The sequence below is a fragment of the Sinohyriopsis cumingii genome, chromosome 3 (genome assembly GCF_028554795.1).
Source record: "Sinohyriopsis cumingii isolate HCF-2022 chromosome 3, ASM2855479v2, whole genome shotgun sequence".
Taxonomy (NCBI): Eukaryota; Metazoa; Mollusca; class Bivalvia; order Unionida; family Unionidae; genus Sinohyriopsis; species Sinohyriopsis cumingii.
This window is the reverse complement of record NC_142963.1, coordinates 74,222,748-74,241,508: the sequence shown is the minus strand read 5'-3', so window position 1 is coordinate 74,241,508 and position 18,761 is coordinate 74,222,748. Positions and strand designations below refer to the sequence as shown.

At 35.1% G+C, this 18,761-nt stretch overlaps 1 protein-coding gene across 1 annotated transcript in view; it reads left to right on the top strand.

Annotated features, from left to right (window-relative positions):
- Window positions 1–13,925, top strand: part of LOC149803112 (COP9 signalosome complex subunit 3-like) — a 47,956-nt gene extending 34,031 nt beyond the window's left edge. The window contains exons 12-15 of the mRNA XM_089952718.1: window positions 4,255–4,341; window positions 5,452–5,565; window positions 11,056–11,136; window positions 11,704–13,925. Of these exons, the coding sequence (XP_089808844.1) occupies window positions 4,255–4,341; window positions 5,452–5,565; window positions 11,056–11,136; window positions 11,704–11,769 (348 nt within the window). The 3' untranslated portion in view covers window positions 11,770–13,925. The remainder of the gene's footprint in view (window positions 1–4,254; window positions 4,342–5,451; window positions 5,566–11,055; window positions 11,137–11,703) is intronic.
- The last annotated feature ends 4,836 nt before the right edge of the window (window positions 13,926–18,761 follow it).

Sequence of the window (18,761 nt, the reverse complement as noted above, 5' to 3'; positions counted from 1 at the left end):
ACAGCTCTCAAAAACTGCTACCAATAATATTTGGTTTGTACACTTAGCTGCTGGTGATGAGCCTAGAAACAGACACCATGGCAAATGAGCCTAGAAACAAACACCATGGCAGATGTGTGCATCACATTTAGCACATACACTGTCAACATTTCTTTACTGGTTTTTGGAGCACTGCTTGCATGTGCTCATCTTTTTGCACAATCTAGACAGTGTCGAAGATGTGTAGGCTGCACAGCAGGAACAACTTTTCTTTCTTTGCCTCTGGAAAATTACCCCATTATAATCCCCAATCATTATGCTGACAACATTAATTTGGAAGTCCCCAGTCATTATTCTGATAACATTAATTTGGGAGTCCCCCATAATTATGCTGATAACATTAATTTGGAAGTCCCTAATCATTGTGACATTAATGTGAAAGTCCCCAGTAATTATTCTGATAACATTAATTTGGAAGTCCCTAATCATTGTGACATTAATTTGGGAGTCCCCAGTAATTATTCTGATAACATTAATTGGGAAGTCTCCAGTCATTATTCTGACAACATTAATTTAGAATTTCAGAAATGTGTACTTCTTAGAATTCTTCAAATTGCCCATCTCATGCATTATAATAAAGGCACTGATGAGGAAATGGAAAATATATTCTACTCTCTTTTAGTGTATGAAATGTTGAGAGTAGTATTTACTCCCAGGAGACAAATATTTTATCCATAAATAAAATCCATTTCTTGAGAGTTCTAAAGCTTAAATACTAATTATGTTTGCATTTTTACGTCTTGCTGAACATCACTCTGGTAGTCGCTTAGTGGCCAAAGAGGTTAGAGTATCTGCCTCGGATGTGTGAAGTCATGATCTTGAATCCCAGCCAAGTAAAACAAAAGTCTAATAAAAATAGTACTAGCAGCTGCCTTGCTTGGTGTTCAGCATTAAGAGGTATGTGTTATGGCTGGTCGGCCTGGTTTCAGGATAATGTGACAGAGTAGGACATGATGATACATGTCTGTGACATGATGCCCCAGTGCTAGACATCATGATAAACTGCCTCACTGCAGACATCGTATCTGTGTGACTCAGATTTGTAAAGCTACATTAAAAGTCCAAATTACACACATACACACACTTCTTGCTGAATGTGTGATCCTAAATTTGACTCAGTATCATCATGTTGTAAACAATTCAGTTACAAAACAAACTGCATGAAATGTGGATCCTATTTTCATTCATTGAAATAACATATATGATTAATAAATGCTAAGTTTTTCTTGATAGAAACCAGTTGAGGTGAATTTCGCTGTGCCACACACATAGATTCTATCAAATTCCATGAACAGCGCAATGCTGGTTAAGACAATGTAACGGTAAAAAATATGGTGACTTTGCATTTGAGTTCCTTTCAGAGCATTTTAAAGGTCAGCACTTGTCTTCTGCCATCATCAAATGATTCCCATGAAGATGAAGAGTCCAGTCAAAGATTTTTTTTTCTGCTCTGGTTGGTGTCAGTTCACCTTCATGCTGATGGGTTGCAAAGTTATATGTCCAGTCTGCCAGTATGTGGACCAAGCCTTCCTCAGACAGCTAATACAGATAATGCAGTGGTGTGGCATATTCTGTCAGCGGAGTTGGTCTATTGGGTTCAGTAAACTTCCATATATCAACAGCAATGGCAGCTGATGACCAAAAGTCATCATCATTGGAAAAGCATGACTGCTCATTTAAGGGGCAGTTTCTTTTTAGCTAAATCTTCTTTCACATAATATTTAGACCGTGCTTTCTTTTGAATTGCATATTTTCCTTAATGGATATGCCAAATGAATTACAAAACCAGCCAGTCTGTTGAAGAGATACTTTCAAGACACAGCAATATCTGCAGTTATTACTGTGACAGGTTCACTTACGGTTTCAATCCGATATTTTGAAGAAAATAATGTAAACATGGAAGTTACAATCTTAAGAAATATATTTCAAGAGTACTTTCACCAATTCTGCTCATAAAACACTATTTTCAGTTGGTATGTTTTCATCATGAAATGATAGCAAATGATAATTTTTCAGAAATTCGGCAGTGATAACAAATGATAACTTGTGGGGGAAATGGTAAATTCATTATGAATCATTAAATATATATGGTTCAGAATATATGTTATACTCCTCACTAATAAATGTTTCCTGTTTCCCTCTGGTTCATTGTATACTGAGCATTTGGTGAACATGTTCTTACAAGCCACACTTCAACTCATCAGAGACCATGTTGTTACAGAAAGTTGACTCTTTTGCCAGTAAAGTAGTTTTGTTGGATTTCAGCATATACAGTCTTTATTTAATTGAAATAAAACAAAAAAATTGAAATTTTATTGTAAAATAATGGCATAAAAAATTATTAATTCAGTGTAGTTTTTCTGTAAGATTATTTCACAGTTGTGTTAGTCTCAAATGTACCAACAAAGTTTTGAAATGTACTTAAATATATGAATATATTGAAGTAACTCACTGTATTGTATTATACCAAAGCATCAGAAAGTAAATGGCTACAACTGTACATCAGTTAAACTGTGGTTATTTGTCATGAGAAAAGTTCAGAAAGTGGAAAAATCTTATATGTTATTATGTTATAGTTGCTTACAAATTTGCAAATATCTTGATGGAGACAAACAGTCAATTAAGTCCATATTGGCATTGAGGGATCCATTATCAAATTATCCATCAATGAAAGCACCTTCAAAAATTAAAGAAAGAAGCGTAAGTGAAGTTTGCGGCTGCATTAACTTCTGTTTGATATCCTTCACTACTGCTTACCACAGCGCAGATATTAAGAATATATTTTTAAAAATACAGCAAGAGACTGGACTGAGCTATACCATTGCTAGGTTGGGACTGGACTGAGCTATACCATTGCTGTTGGGACTGGACTGAGCTATACCATTGTTAGGTTGGGGCTGTACTAAGCTACACCATTGCTAGGATGGGACTGGATCAAGCTATATCATTGCTAAGTTTGGACTGTATTGTCCTGTACATTACTAAGTTAGGACTGGACTGAGCTATACCATTGCTAAGTTAGGACTGGACTGAGCTATACCATTGCTAGGTTGGGACTGGAATGAGCTATATCTTTGCTAAGTTGGGACTGCACTGAGCTAAGTCATTGCTAGTTTTGGACTGGACCAAACTTTACCATTGCTAGATTGATACTAATTTACACCATTGTTACATTGGGACTGCTATATAGATGCTGTGTTTAGTCTATAACATCTTAAGAAATACAATGTTACTACATAAAACAAATTCTATGTTATATAGCTTGGTTATCAGGTAAGGGTTGCAGAATGGAACTTTACATTCTAGATTGGTTATCAGGTAAGGGTTGCAGAATGGAACTTTACATTTTGATCTAGCTCTTGTTTGGTTGTTAAATTATGTATTTATGCAAGTTTCATCCTGAAGAAATTATAATTTTTTTGTCATTAATTAAATCTCAAATTGTCCATTACATGAGCAGTCAAGGGTGATTTTGCACTCTAACTTCGTCAGCAACAAGACGAACCTTAACATTTTCAACTGCTAAATTATTTTCATTAAACTGAATTGCACTTGGAAATATTGGATTTGCTTTTGCAGTTTTGACAGTTGTTAATACCAACATAGTTTTGATATTTAAACTCAAAGAACACCCAGAACCAGCTTTATATTGACCTGCCACATACACTGATTTACTTGGGATCATCCTGAATTTTTGTTTAAAATTCCAAAAATCCCATTTCCTGATTATTTTTTGTCCAGAATCCCGATTTTTAAAAATGTCCCCAAATTTTATGAAAATACCTTTTGATTAACAATAGCTGTGCAAAGAGAGCTCGTGATACAGAAATTTTGCAAAGAATGTACTACAGTCATGCAGTGAAAAATCTTCTATTTTCATCTTTTATGCTAAATATCAGCATAAAAGGTGAAAATATAAAAATAATAGCTTTTCAAGGTATGACTGTAGCATGCATTTTTATGTTAAGTAAATAGCATAAGACAGCAGAGATGTCAATTCCTTTGTAAAGTTTGTGTAAATATATAGTCGCAAACACTGATCCTGATTTTTCTTCTCTGAATCCTGATTTTTTTTCTTTTTTGGCATCCTGATTTTCATTCCACTCAAGGTGGTAAGTCTGTTTATATATGTATGCTGTACTTGGATATGCATACTATTGTTGTGTCAGCAAACATTGTCTTACATCCAATTATATGATATTATTTCCATTTCAGACCTTCCTGACTTTGTCTCTTACTGATATGGCCAACAGAGTAAAATTATCAGGGCCAAAGGAAGCAGAGAAATATGTCCTGAATATGGTACAGTGGTTTCTTAAAATTTTTATTTCAAGACTGTTTGCACAGTACAACCCATAGATAGTAAACTTGGATTTAATATATTTCCAGATAAGAGACAGTACTCATATTAAGTCCAGGTGTATGCATTATCTTAGCACTGTTAATAATGAAGTTCCGTTTTAACAAAGCTGTTTTATGCTTGTGTTCATGAACATTTATAATGTATTTACTTCCATTAGTGTGTGTCATTGCACAGCATAAGTAAGAAACATGACAAGTATATTTCACTTAACTCTAGAAATGAACAAAATCTAATTCATATTGTGAATTATTCTTTAGGATCTTAAAACCTGATTAATGTACTGGTGATGGTCAGTTTACACATTAATGAGTTCTCAAGGTTATGGCATAAATCGGTGCAAATAGAAAGCAATTTCCCAAAGGATACCTCTAAATTAGGGATGTTTTGGGCAAATTATACTTCTAAATTAGAGATGTTCTTGGGCAAATTATACCTCTAAATTTGTAAATAATGATTATGTTAGCATAATTTTCAAACAAATTGAGGTTGTGAGCTGCACGCAAGACAACACTTGGCGCCAGCGATGTGAAAAAATGAGCACAGTCGCGCAAACTCAATGATATTTTGACACCATGAATGGCATCAAAATGAAAGCTCATAAATAAATGGAGCATCGCCAGTATCAGCTATGTTTTAAAGGTACTTCATTCATCAGAATGTTAATTTGTATCATTAATATTACCTTGAAATTCACATTTGTTTGCCATCAATAATGGCTCTTTTTTAAAGCTAATTATTTCTTTAGTAGAGTGTAATTAAAGTTGAAATCTTAAATCTTTAGCAGAAGAATCACTGCATTTACCATTAGGCCTTTCATTTATAGTTTATATTTATAGTTTAGATGTTCAATCCATACGTTTACCATTAGGAATTTCGTAGAATTTATACTGGAGATGTTCAAGTCATATAAATATTTTGCACTGAATTTCTCTATTTTATGCATGAACTTAGAAACTGAATTAAAATCTTTGTGTACCTTGCAATTATCATTTCAGTGCTTAGTGTACATGTGAGCAACAAATTCATGTGCTTTTTCACATCTTTTTTAGATTGAAGATGGTGAGATATATGCTACTATTAATCAGAGAGATGGGATGGTGCGTTTCCACGACAATCCAGAAAAATACAACAGTGCTAGAATGTTAATTAGATTAGACCAGGAGGTAAAGCTAAAATGTTCTCCACAAATGATTGAATACACTTACATCTGTGCTTAGCACTTGACAATGTTAACAGATTGATTTAAATTTTCCATTATAGGATTATATTAATAGAATTTCTATCTCATGAACATGAATTATACTATTGTTTAATTATGAAAAAATATTAAAAACTTGCACTAGAAATTGAATCTATGGAAAGTTCATACAACACTGGAAATGAACTTACTTCAGTGATTTCTACAGTTAAAATCTTGCAAATTGCACTTGAGTGAAATGGGTAAACAGCAGCTATCTGCACTGATCAGTTGACCTTTTTTTGAGTTGTAATTTCATTTATCGCAATTTGGCATGATGGAATGTTTGTGATAACAGTGCCAGAGTTGCTGGCTCAGAGGCTTACAATTTCTATATTTTCCATTATATGCTCCAAATTTCTTGATAAATATATCAAGAGCAGGCTTTTCTGCATGAAAGTTGAAGTTCTTAACATGGCAATGGAATTTTGAGAGAATTGAGAGTGCCTCCTAGGGAACAATTTGCAAATCACATTTACTTGTGTATAACATTCACCAGCTGTGACTGGAATAGACCCACATCTGGCAGATTAAGACTACACGGCTCCCCAAAATTCATAGGTATGACAAACAGTGCTGAAATGCTGCTCCACAGGGGTTGCTTTCACTTCCCTATAAAAGCTACTGCCACCTCAAGTTGAAATCAGCTGCTACCTTTTTGTAGAAATCCTGACCAGAAGTCCACTCTGTTGGCCTTGTGGTTAGAGCATTGGATGCAGGAGGTCATGGGTTCGAACCCCCTGGTTGAGTCATAGAAAAGACTTTAAAAAATGGTACTAACAGCTGCCTCACTAGGCGCTTGGCATTAAGAGGTTAGCGTTAGGACTGGTTGGCCTGGTGTCAGAATAATGTGACGGGGTGGGACATGATGCTACATGTCTGCAGCTTGATGCCCCATTGCTAGACATCACTTTAAACTGCCACACTGCAGACATTGTAGCAATATGACTGAAAAATTGTTAGAGCTATGTTAAAAATCCAAAATATCACAAACACACTCAAACAGACCAGAAGAGCTTATATGGTGGCCTTTTATCTGTTGTCCAGCATCTGTCAGCTGGTGTCAGGTATCTGTTGATGCAGGTTTTTATCTCTGCTCCTAAACTACTGTTAGGATTACCATAAAACTTTAGAAACAAATATATTTATCTGAAGGTCTTGTTGGCTTGTGAGACCTAATTGAAAATGATGCCACTAGGACACTCAGTATGTCACCAATGGTAGCTGTCTTGAAAATTTTGTTGTCACTGAATGGATGCTCATGAAAAGAGGAGCTGTTGCAGTTAAGTTGTTAGCATGACCGAAAGTGAGCAGATTTGAATCCTAACATAGATCAGCCATGATTTTCTACTATGATACATCCTTAGACAATGCGCTATTTCTCCTGAACAGATGGTTGTATTGACTTGGGCTATTCACTGAAGGACTTCTAATGATGTTGTTGGTCCTAAATGAAATGATATGATAAACAACTTTGGTATTTTGTTCCAAAAATATTAGTTTTAGATTTAGCCAAGCTTATCATGTAGTTATAACTTGACATTATGCTAGACAAATACAGTGATCTTCTATCCATGATATCAGGTTCAAGATCAAAAACCATGACAGTGAATTTTTGTACTGTACTTACAGGACAGGGTATTGAGTAGGATTCCAGATTGCTCAGATGTGAAAGTTTCTGATATGATAGAACAGGATACAATACAAAGAAACTTCAGAGCTGTGTTCACTAACTATGTCTTAACACATCCATTGTATGAAAAGGAGATTGGGCAGAGTTTACTGACATTGTGTCTTAACACATCCATGGTATAACAGAGAGATTGGGAAGGTTTTACTGCTATTGTGTCTTAGCGCAGCTATGGTATGATGAGCTTGGGCAGAGTTTACTGCATTGTGTCTTTACACATCCATGATTTGGCAACAAGATTGGGTAGAGTTTACTGCCATTGTGTCTTAACACATTCATTGTATGACAAGGAGATTGGGAAGAGGTTACTGCCATTGTGTCTTAATATGTTATGTGTATTTGATTTAATTATATCTGATTTAATATATATTTATTTCAGTTTAATTGTTTGTCAGTTTTACATTTTTTTATTTTTCATTACATGATACTGTAATGTAAATTTATTCACTAGAGATGATATTTTTTTTAGAAAATAGTTTGACCTTGACTGTTAGTTTCCAAACACTAGGTGTTGATCTAAATCCTGACCTTGTTTCAGAATTTGTAGCAACCTTTGTAAACAAGTTCTATTTTATTTTAAAATGATTGTTTTCAAGGTTATGATGGGGCCTTGTCTTTAAGATATAAACAGTTTTTTTATTTTTTAGAGTAAAAATGATTGGTTTTTGTCAGGGTCACACTGGGTAAACGTGAGCTGTAACAAGTACTTGGTTCTATAAATTTCCAGAAGATGATCATGTAACCCTTGATTACATTTTAGAAAGCCCATATAACCCATGTTTTGGAGAATTAATCTCAGCAGAAGTCAGGCTGTTAAACTGTTTGTTTTATTTTGTGCTGTTTAGAGTTATTTCAAATTACTTGATTTGGAGTTGTTTCAAATTACTTGGATTCAAAATGATTAAATTTGTTAATTTTCTGGAAAATAGATGTGCTCATGTAATATTGTAGAACAAGGACAGTTTTTTTATAAAAATTTATTCAGCTATCTGAAACCATAGTGATAATTTTTATTTCTACAAGGAACTGTAGACTTCGACACTACAGATTGTAGCATACGTCATCATCCTCCATCTTGGATTCTTCGTCGGGATTCGAACATTAAGTCAGGAGAACATTTTCTTATTAGGACTACTAAAATTTTATTCTCAGATTATTTTTTAATTTGATTCTTTAAAATGGTAAGTTCATATTTTTTTCATTTTTACAGAATTTTTCCATGAAAATAAATTATTATATTTTTAAAAGTTTGTTGTTTTCACTCTTTCTTGTGTTACTGTTTATTTGAGCCTAAACAAGTGACATAAGAATATCCATAGTATGACAGTGAGATTGGGCAGAGTTTGCTGCCTTGTGTCTCAATGCATCCATGGTATGACAGGGAAATTGGGAAGAGCTTACTGCCATTGTGTCTTACCACATCCATTGTATGACAAGGAGATTGGGAAGAGTTTACTGCCATTGTGTCTAAACACAGCCATAGTATGATAATGAGATTAAGCAGAGATTGTTGCCTTGTGTCTCAATGCATCCATGATATGACAGGGAGATTGTGAATAGTTTACTGCCATTGTGTCTTAACACATCCAGGACACAAGGTTCTAATGGTATGGAAAAATGGGAACCAGCCAGGAAATGGGTGAAAATAGAGTATATATAGGTTAGGCTGACCAGGATTGGTTAATAATGTGAGTTGTGGTGTAGGAAAAAAGAATCTTTTGAGAGCTTTTCCTAGTTGTAAGTGAAAAAAAAATAGAGACATTGTTTTACTGATGGAAGTTCAGTTCTTAAACAGTCTTGAGTTTGGAACACTCATTACTAACATTAGCACCTGACTCTTTGGTGCAGAATTGAAAGCACACGTATCAAAAATAGTTTTGATCATGAGTACTCAAAATTTAAGTTAACAAATTTTTAATATCATGGTGTTTGCATAGGTTTACTATGGGAACTGAATTAGTACAGTGAGTCCTCCATGGCATGACAGGGAGATTGGGAAGATTTTTCTGCTATTATGTCTTAGCACAGCCATGGTATGATGAGATTGGGAAGAGTTTACTGCCTTGTGTCTTAATGTAGCCATGGTATGACAAGGAGATTGGGCAGAGTTCACTGCCTTGTATCTCAATGCATACATGGTATGATGGATATTGGGAAGCGTTTAGTGCCGTTGTGTCTTATCACAGCCATGGTGTGACAAGGATATTGGGCAGAATTTACTGCCATTGTGCGTTAACACAGCCATGGTATGACAAGGAGATTGGGCAGTTTACTGCCATTGTGAAAATGTATGACAAGGAGTTTGGGCAGAGTTACTGCGAATGTGAAGCTGTAAAAGCTGAGCAGGATACATGACAACAAAAGTTGACTTGCTTAATGAAAAAATCTCAACTTGCTGGTTTATGTAGTTTTATGTAGTTGCTGAAAGGTGAACGAATACAAAAATCATGACATGTTCATCCTGTGGAAATGATAGAATATGGTCATTGCTGTGACGTTTCTTGGTCAGAAATGTCCAGATCTGAGTGATAAGGTGTCCTAAAAAAAAAAAATTTTAACATCTTGATCCTTTGCACTAAATTCTAACAGCCAAAAGCAAAAGGTCAAAGATCTGCAACAAAGGGCAATTTCCATTTCTGCTGTGATAACACTACTTTTCTCATCATGCAGCAAATGAATTGCTTCAACCTTCAGTCCTAATAAACTGCCTTGCTTTCAGATTTGACATATTGATACATTTGAGCTAAATTGACAATATGACTGGAGTACAGTGAGTACAAGCAACATAAGAAATGTTTGCACATCAGTTCATATGATATTCCATTACCTAAATACTTTCTTCTTAAAGCAAAAGTTTAGTTTGCATCGACTGAGTGGTCACAGTTGAAATGCAACACTGACCACTCAAGGTGCTGAGAAACCATTGTTTGGTTATGATACACCTGTCTGCTAACCACAGAAAGCAGATGGCTGTTACACAATATATTTATAAAGGAAATTTGCCATTGGGAATTTAAATGGCCATTGTTACAACTAAGTGATCACTATGCAGAGATGACTGTTGTGACAGATTTCACTGTACTTGAGATCTCATGCTTCCAGTGAATCCACATTATTCCATATACTTTAGATCTTTTCATGCTTCCGGTGAATCCACTATATTCCACATACTTGAGATCTCATGCTTCCAGTGAATCCACATTATTCCACATACTTGAGATCTTTTCATGCTTCCAGTAAATCCACATTATTCCATATACTTAAGATCTTTACATGCTTCCAGTCAGTCCACATTTTTCCACATACTTAAGATCTTTGCATGCTTCCAGTCAGTCCACATTTTTCCACATACTTGAGATCTTTACATGCTTCCAGTCAGTCCACATTTTTCCACATACTTGAGATCTTTACATGCTTCCAGTCAGTCCACATTTTTCTACATACTTAAGATTTTTACATGCTTCCAGTCAGTCCACATTATTCCACATACTTGAGATCTTTACATGCTTCCGGTATTCTTCTTATATATATTGAAACAGTAATTTTCAGTTATGTTTATTTATTTATATATATATATATATATATATATATATATATATATATATATATATATATATATATATATATATTCATTCAGTAATGCAACTTTTATCACCTAGAAAGTTTCTTCAGTTGATAATGTTTTATTTTAAAGATGTTTAATTTCTTTATCTTTTGTACTTTCAGATGCAGAGATGTATGCAGCTAGATGCGAAACTCAAAGAGATGGACAGAGAAGTAGCCGCCAACCCACAATTTGTACAGAAGGTTAGCAGAATTTGTCAACTGCTTTTCTACTTCCCAAATATTAATTTATTGTTAGATGGATCAATGCCCTCAGCATGTTTTCATCTGTGTTGGATGCTTAAACAGGGATGCTGAATCGTGTAACACGTACTATGTGCTGAAGAAATTTGGGATAATTTTGGAATTAAAAACATCAGGATATTATTATAATAAATATTATCATCATCACATATATGTATACATAAAAAGAGTTAACTTTTTTATACTTTTTCGCAGCAAAAACCGAGACTAATAAGTTAGGTTGTAACAGCAAATGCTTCAAAATAGGGATTTTGTCAGATTTTAGGCATATATTGATAATTCTGTTACTCCAGTATGACTTAGAACTTTGAATAAAAGACAAAATGTGTTGTATCTCCATGTACATTGGAATTACTTTGTGGGGAGATGAAGAGATGACGGGATTGTAAAATTAACTACAGCAGTCTTTGATGAACATCCAGCAGCATTTATCGTGGTCTTTGGACTATGTATGTATGTTTAGTTCTTAATTTCTGCTAAGCTTTTTACAACCTTTTTTTTTTACAGAGCCTTGGTGTGCATGAAGATGATGTACCTGGGACCTCTTCTTCCAAAACCTCAGCCTACCAATGAAATCTTGTGTAGATATGAACATTTTGAAGAGTACTAATTAGACACTCTCCTTTAATTCAAGATGGATGTCAAGTTTTGATACAGAACTGGAACTTTCTTGGATATTCTGTGACAAATGTTACTTAGTGCTGCAATACACAGTGATCTTCATACAGCATGTATCTGTGTTTGAGTGTTTTTCAAATCAAAGTTACATGTAAAGCAACCTTTAATTTCCAAGATAATTAAGTTAAAAGGAGCTTTGATAATTGATCTGTGCAAAAGAATAAAACAGTGGAACAGGACGTGCGACTAAATCATCTTCGACACACACCTCTAACAGTTAAATAAAACTACATTTGAACTAGAATGGCAAGGAGTATACAGATTACTGTAGAATGTGCTGACCTCATTCCCACTCATACTTTCAGAATATCTAATGGAGCTTTATGGCAATGCAAAAGATATATTGAGACACATATTTATGCCAACATCTTTTGCAGCTGGGGTTATCATGCTTTGGTCAGGCCTTTCTGTACATCTATCCATCCATCACAAAGCAAATCTGCTTTTTACTTCAATGGACCATGGTGTTCTTGTGGTATGGTCCTTTTGTGTGTTTCTTGTTGACAGTTGGTATTTTCAACTGTTCAAAAAGCACTCAGCATAATTTGATCAAATTTGGACAGAAAGCACCCTGGCATGAAGCTGTATGACAAAATTTTTTTTAAACAGTGCTCATCTACTATCAATAATGGCTTCTGTTACTGAAATAGAAAAACTTAATTCTCATAAACCACTCATCAAAATTTGACCAAATTTGAAAGAAAACATTGTGACATGAAGGTCTTCAGTTTGTTCAAATGATGCAGAACCACCATCAGATATGGCCACTGTTAAAAATAATACAGACTTTAGATGACTTGATGTATAAAAAAAAGAACTGCAGCAGAATTAAACCATATTTGAAAAAAGCATCATGGCTTAAAGATCTTTCATATTGGTTGAAATAATGCCAAACTGCCATCAATGAAGGCTCCTGTTACTAAAAAAAGAAAAGAAAACTTTACATGATTTCCTCTTAGAAACTTCTCAGCAGAATCTGACCAGAGTAGACTGCATTCTGCCATAAAGGTCTTTTAGATTTTTACAGTTGATACTTCCAAAATATGACCACCATTACTTACAAAACTCTAAATAAACTCTTCTCAAAAGGGCATTTAGGTTTGTGCAAATGACATCCAATCATTACAAAATATGGCCACCATTATAGTCCTTTCAATGACTTTTTCAAATACCACTAAACAGAATTTAACCAGATTTGATAAAAGGTATTTTAGCCAGAAAGGCTTTCACATTTCTAGAAATGATGCTAATCTGCCATCAGATATAACATATGCTACTAAACATAGAAAAACTTTAAACAAGTTCTTATTAAAGCCAGTTAAAAGAACTTGACCAACTTTGACAAAAAGTATTCAAGCGTCAGGGTCTTTTACAGACATAAATGATTATGCCAATGCAGCATTAAGCATAGTGGTTGTTGCCAAAAACATTTACGCAAGTTATCTGAGGAAAAAAAAACACTCAACAGAATTTGACCAACTCAGGCAGAAAGCATCCTGGCCTGGGGGCCTTTCAGTATTTTGATAAATGATGCTTAAATGTGGAAGAAGATATACAAACTGGAGAAACCATGAAAGAATTATTTTTGTAGCATCTGCAGCCAATAGCATTAGAAGTAATTTATGCACAGAACATTTTTTGTCAAGCTTCTCTTGCATTTGGCAATTAGGCAGCTGTCAGATAGGAGAGCAATCTCAGACCCGCTTAGGCCTCTTGTGTTTTGGGTTTTTTATTTTTGGGATGTTTTGTATGTCGCACTTTGCTGTCATGGTGATACATAGGCATCCTTTATCAGGTAGCAATGACAGTAGTGACTTAAACAGTATTCAAAAGTTCTGTTAAATTTTTTGCAAATCAGTGGCGATGCATCAATGAACAGATGTAGGTGAAACAATGGATTATTAAGAACACTTGTGTATGCAGTTGTGAATTAAATGGAATGAATTAAAGAGATATTGTTGTTTCATGAGACTTTGCTTTTGGTGCATATATTTTAATGAACTAGTGACATGCCTTTACATTTATCAAAATAAATAATCTTTACATAGTAATCAGATGTCTTATTCTCCTCCTTCTGTACATACCAATATAAAGTTTGATTTTAAAACTCAAATTAGGTTGTTGCAATGCAAGCCTAGCCTAATTTGGACACAGCTCCTCAGCTTTAGGGCAGGTCTTAATAGCTATTATTGAACAAGCCTATACATAATTAAAAGTGACCAATGCAGTTGTTTTTTATACAGAATTGTTGCCTGTGAAACTTATTGTCGACTTTACTGGTCATAAACCAGATGAGCTGTTGAGATGGTCTCTTGTGCTTTGTTGTCTGTTGTCCAGTAGCACAAGTTTGTTATCGCTAATCATCTTAAACTACATGGACAATCGTAGTGGAACTTTACAAACATATTCATCCCAAAAACCAGTTGGTCCTTAATGAAAATGGGGTCCTCTGGACATCTGGTATGGCTACCATGGCGATCATCTTTTAAATCTTGTTATCACGGCTGCTCCAGAATGGTTGATCTTATCAACAGGGGGTTTTCACTGAAAGACTTCTGATGCTGTGAATATCAGCAATGTGAATGAATTTAAAATAGTATTTGTTTTAACATCAGCAGTTTGAATGAATTTAGAATAGTATTTGTTTTAACATAAAAATGCTCTAGATGGGATCAGAAACTCTGGCAAATAAGACTTCAAACTTCCAAACTGATATAGATGAGATGATTACACCCCTATCTCTACACACATTCCGCCTCAGCTAGAATCTTCATAAAAACTACTTCAGAAAATTATTTTAGAGTTCTCGTCTGCTACATAAATCTGAAATTGTGTGGTTTTTACACACCATTATGAATGTTCTTAGTAAGTTTAGATGTAGTTTATAATATTGCTATAAAATTCATTTTTGTCCTAGAAAAGTACTTGAATTTGCTGATGAAATGTCTCCATGTGGTCATATGAACATGGGACTTAGCTAGAAGATTTCTTATAAATGTTTAGTTGATGCGAAATGAAAATGATACCAATCAGATGCACAATATGGCCACCAGAGTGGCCTTCTGGAAAAATCTTATCATTTCTTTGGATGGTAATATTGACATAACAGGTGTGAATCTAACATCCAGGATGGTAGCCATTTTGAAAAAATTATGTTATTGCTGCTCCCTCGGAAGAAATGGTATTATTAAGATGGGATTTATATTAAAACTTTTCTTTGGTACTAAATGAAAATGACGCTGATCTGACAGCCAACATTGCCATGTTGGTCATCTTGCTAATATTTTGTTGCTACTTATATGTTGTTTATCGATTAATTAATTGGTCTTAATTAAATGAAAATGGTGATGATTAGACTTACAGTGTGGTCCCTATGGTAACCGTCTTGAATCACAGTAATATGTTTTCACTAAAGGACTCTTTATGACATGTAGTTGGTCCTAAATGAAAATTGTGCTGATCAGACTTCTGGATAAGGTCACCATGAGAGCCATTTTGAAAATTTATTATACCAAATTCTCTTGTAAAGATGTTTTTATGAGTATGGGGCTTCACTAAAATTGCTGATCCTAATCAGACTTCTGAATGATAGTCATAGTAGCATGGGATTATAACTAATGGATTTTGTATTATGTAGTAGGTCCTAGATGAAATAGATGACAGACTTCACCTGTGTCTGCCACTGCAGCCCCTTGAATCAAAGCAACACTGGGCTTTCACTGAAACACTTATGATGTTTAGTTGGAACTAAATGACAGTGGTGCTAATTAGACCTCCAATATGGCTGCCATGATAGCCATCTTGAATTTTTTTTATAACTGTCAAACAGATGGTTATTTAGTCATGAGGATTTTAAATAATCTCTAGTTAATCATTCATCACTTGGATCATAAATTAAAATTAAGCCAACATCATTTCCCAAAATTTGAAGATTTTTTAAAAAAAGGTACCTTTTATGAACAGTTGGCCATACTGACATTTCTTTCAAAGAAAAAAGAACACATCTTTGTTTATATATATATATATATATATATATATATATTCCTGTCCTATACTGATGCCAATCCAGTGTCCCAAATGGCCACCTTTATGGCCATCCTACAAAACTTTATATGGCTATTTCTCCTAAATGGATGATGTATAAACATGAGGGTTTTCACTCACTGTTCACTCACACACTAATATAGTGGTATGCAACTCATTCTGAATGAAGATGGTGCTAATCTGACTTCCCAAGATGGCACTAGTGATCATCTTGACATCCTTGTCATCACTACTTCCCATGTACTAATTGTGGTATTGACATGGCGGTTTTACTAAAACGCTTCTTGCAATTTTTAATCGGCTCCAAATGAAAATGCATTTTGACTACCAACATATCTGTACTTTTGTAAAGAAGTTTTTGAAACCTTTAGTTGCACTACAGTGATCAGGTTGATAACATTCTGAGATTGATTTCAGGCTTTTAGCTACGGATTATGAGCATGATAACACGGGTATAATGTATTTTTGTCAAACCTAGTTCAATGATAAAAATCAGTAACTTCATATTTTTCTTCAAAAAGAAATTAAAAAAACATATTTAATAGCATGACCTGCAATTATAACTTTGCTATCTTTTCCAGCTTGCACTAGACTGCTCCAGTGGCCTAGTGGTTAGAGTGTCCACCTTGGATGCGGAATGTCGTGGGTTTGAACCCCGGCTGAGTCATACCAAAGACTTATAAAAAATAGTACTAACAGCTGCCTTGCTAGGCGCTCAGCATTAAGAGTTAGTGTTAGGACTGGTCGGCCTCATGTCAGAATAATGTGACTGGGTGGGACATATGCTACATGTCTTTCGGCATGATGCCCCAGTGCTAGACATCGCTATAAATGGCCACACTGCAGACATCATAGCGATATGACAGAAATTTTTTTAAAATTATGTTAAAACTCGAAATCACACACACATTTCTACTGGCACTAGTCCCCATTCTAAGGTTGATTTGCTCTTCCAATTATTATATGAAGGTCTAGACATAAAATGAGCATTGTTCAAATTACATGCCTTTGTCACTCACATCATTTGGAGTATCATCCTTCTTTTTTCTTGGACTTGGTATGAAATAACATGTGTCTGGGCTCCCAAAATATTTGCTGATTTAAGTGTATTCTACCCTACTTTCATTCTATTGTATCTACCAGTGTTACTGGTTGCTATTGTCATTTTCCTTGGACCTTGTGTTTATTTCACAGTGTCCACTTGTGTAATTGTGTTGACTTTGTGCACATGCTAGTAAAGTGGTGTTTATATACTTGTTGCTACAATTTTATTCTGGTCATTTGCTTGCCTTTCTAATTTCTTTTTAATTTTTCAGCATAAGAAATTGGCAAATGCAGTCATAAAGAGCTACTTCAGACAATCATGGCATGTACTAAGTTATTTACATGGACAGATGTCATTTGTGCTCATTATTTACATGGACAGACGTCATTTGTACTCATTATTTACATGGACAGATGTCATTTGTGCTCATTATTTACATGGACAGATGTCGTTTGTGCTCATTATTTACATGGACAGATGCCATTTGTGCTCATTATTTACATGGACAGATGTCGTTTGTGCTCATTATTTACATGGACAGATGTCGTTTGTGCTCATTATTTACATGGACAGATGCCGTTTGTGCTCATTATTTACATGGACAGATGCCGTTTGTGCTCATTATGTTCAGATGAGCAGCTGCTTCTGTAGAGGCTGCAGGAAGAAGGTGACCAGTTCTTTTTGTCTAGTGGACCCCATCCATCCCAGGAATAAATTAGTGGCATTTCCTGATGTAAAGAAATGCCAGTCCCAGGAAGGATCGGTGGTACTTTCCAGTGTAAAGAAGGGACCAACATGTGGATTCAAGGAACAATAGTTATCTTGATACCTTAGGAGAAATACTACTACCTGCAGGGATCACACTACCAGGCAAAGTGGGCTACTAAGTCGCCTAAAAAACCCCATAAATTTCGCCTTCTTTGTTAGGAAAGCGAAAATGGCTTTGCCCTGTGATATTTTTTAGAGGAATATTGAATAATTGTCCTTTTTGAGATGCTCCCTCGCCTTGGCCAGGTTATTTCCAGTGTTTAGTTATATAGCACAAGACGAAATGTAAGCTTCAAGCCATCAAATAGTTGGTGTTTGCTCCGACAAACAAACTCTTGCACATTCACAGGCATGTGTTCTTATTGCTGACTGAACGATAACCCTTCCCGAGTAAGTTAGCAACTATCACTGCCCGACTAACACCACAGGGGCTCGTATCATTGCTTAAATTTACCTGTCATACATGTACTTTATAATAACTACAAGGGAGGACACTTCGCTTCTTTCTCATGTGACCTATTTAAAAAATAAGCGCTGATATTTCAAGATACATTTTGCGTAGCATACTAGATTTGGTACTGATGTTTAGCTCGGGCATTCGATTTTGTACGCGTATCCAAAGTTTGGTTTGACATCATATCTTTAAAGAATGCCAGACCATTTTCCCATGCTACCACTTAACATGTTCATGATCGCGCCCGCTTAATATGCAAGTGAAATCCCGCTGAATGGAATACTGTCCTCTCACTTGTTAAAAGAAAATGACCTCCTGCATTTATTTATAACTTATTTTCAGTTGGCCAATGGGAAGACAGAATTTCGTTCAGCGCGTAGTTCTTGCACATTAAGCGGGCGCGATCATAGCCATATCAAGCAATAGCGTAGGAAAATGGTATGGAACGTGTGAAATATCTATTTTGACTGGTTGGCGCTGCTTTGCTTTCATCTAAGGCAGTCAACATATCAGGGTTTGAAATGGTCATTCTGAGAAGCTCCGATAATGTAGTAGGCATGGGAATTAAATTTCTCC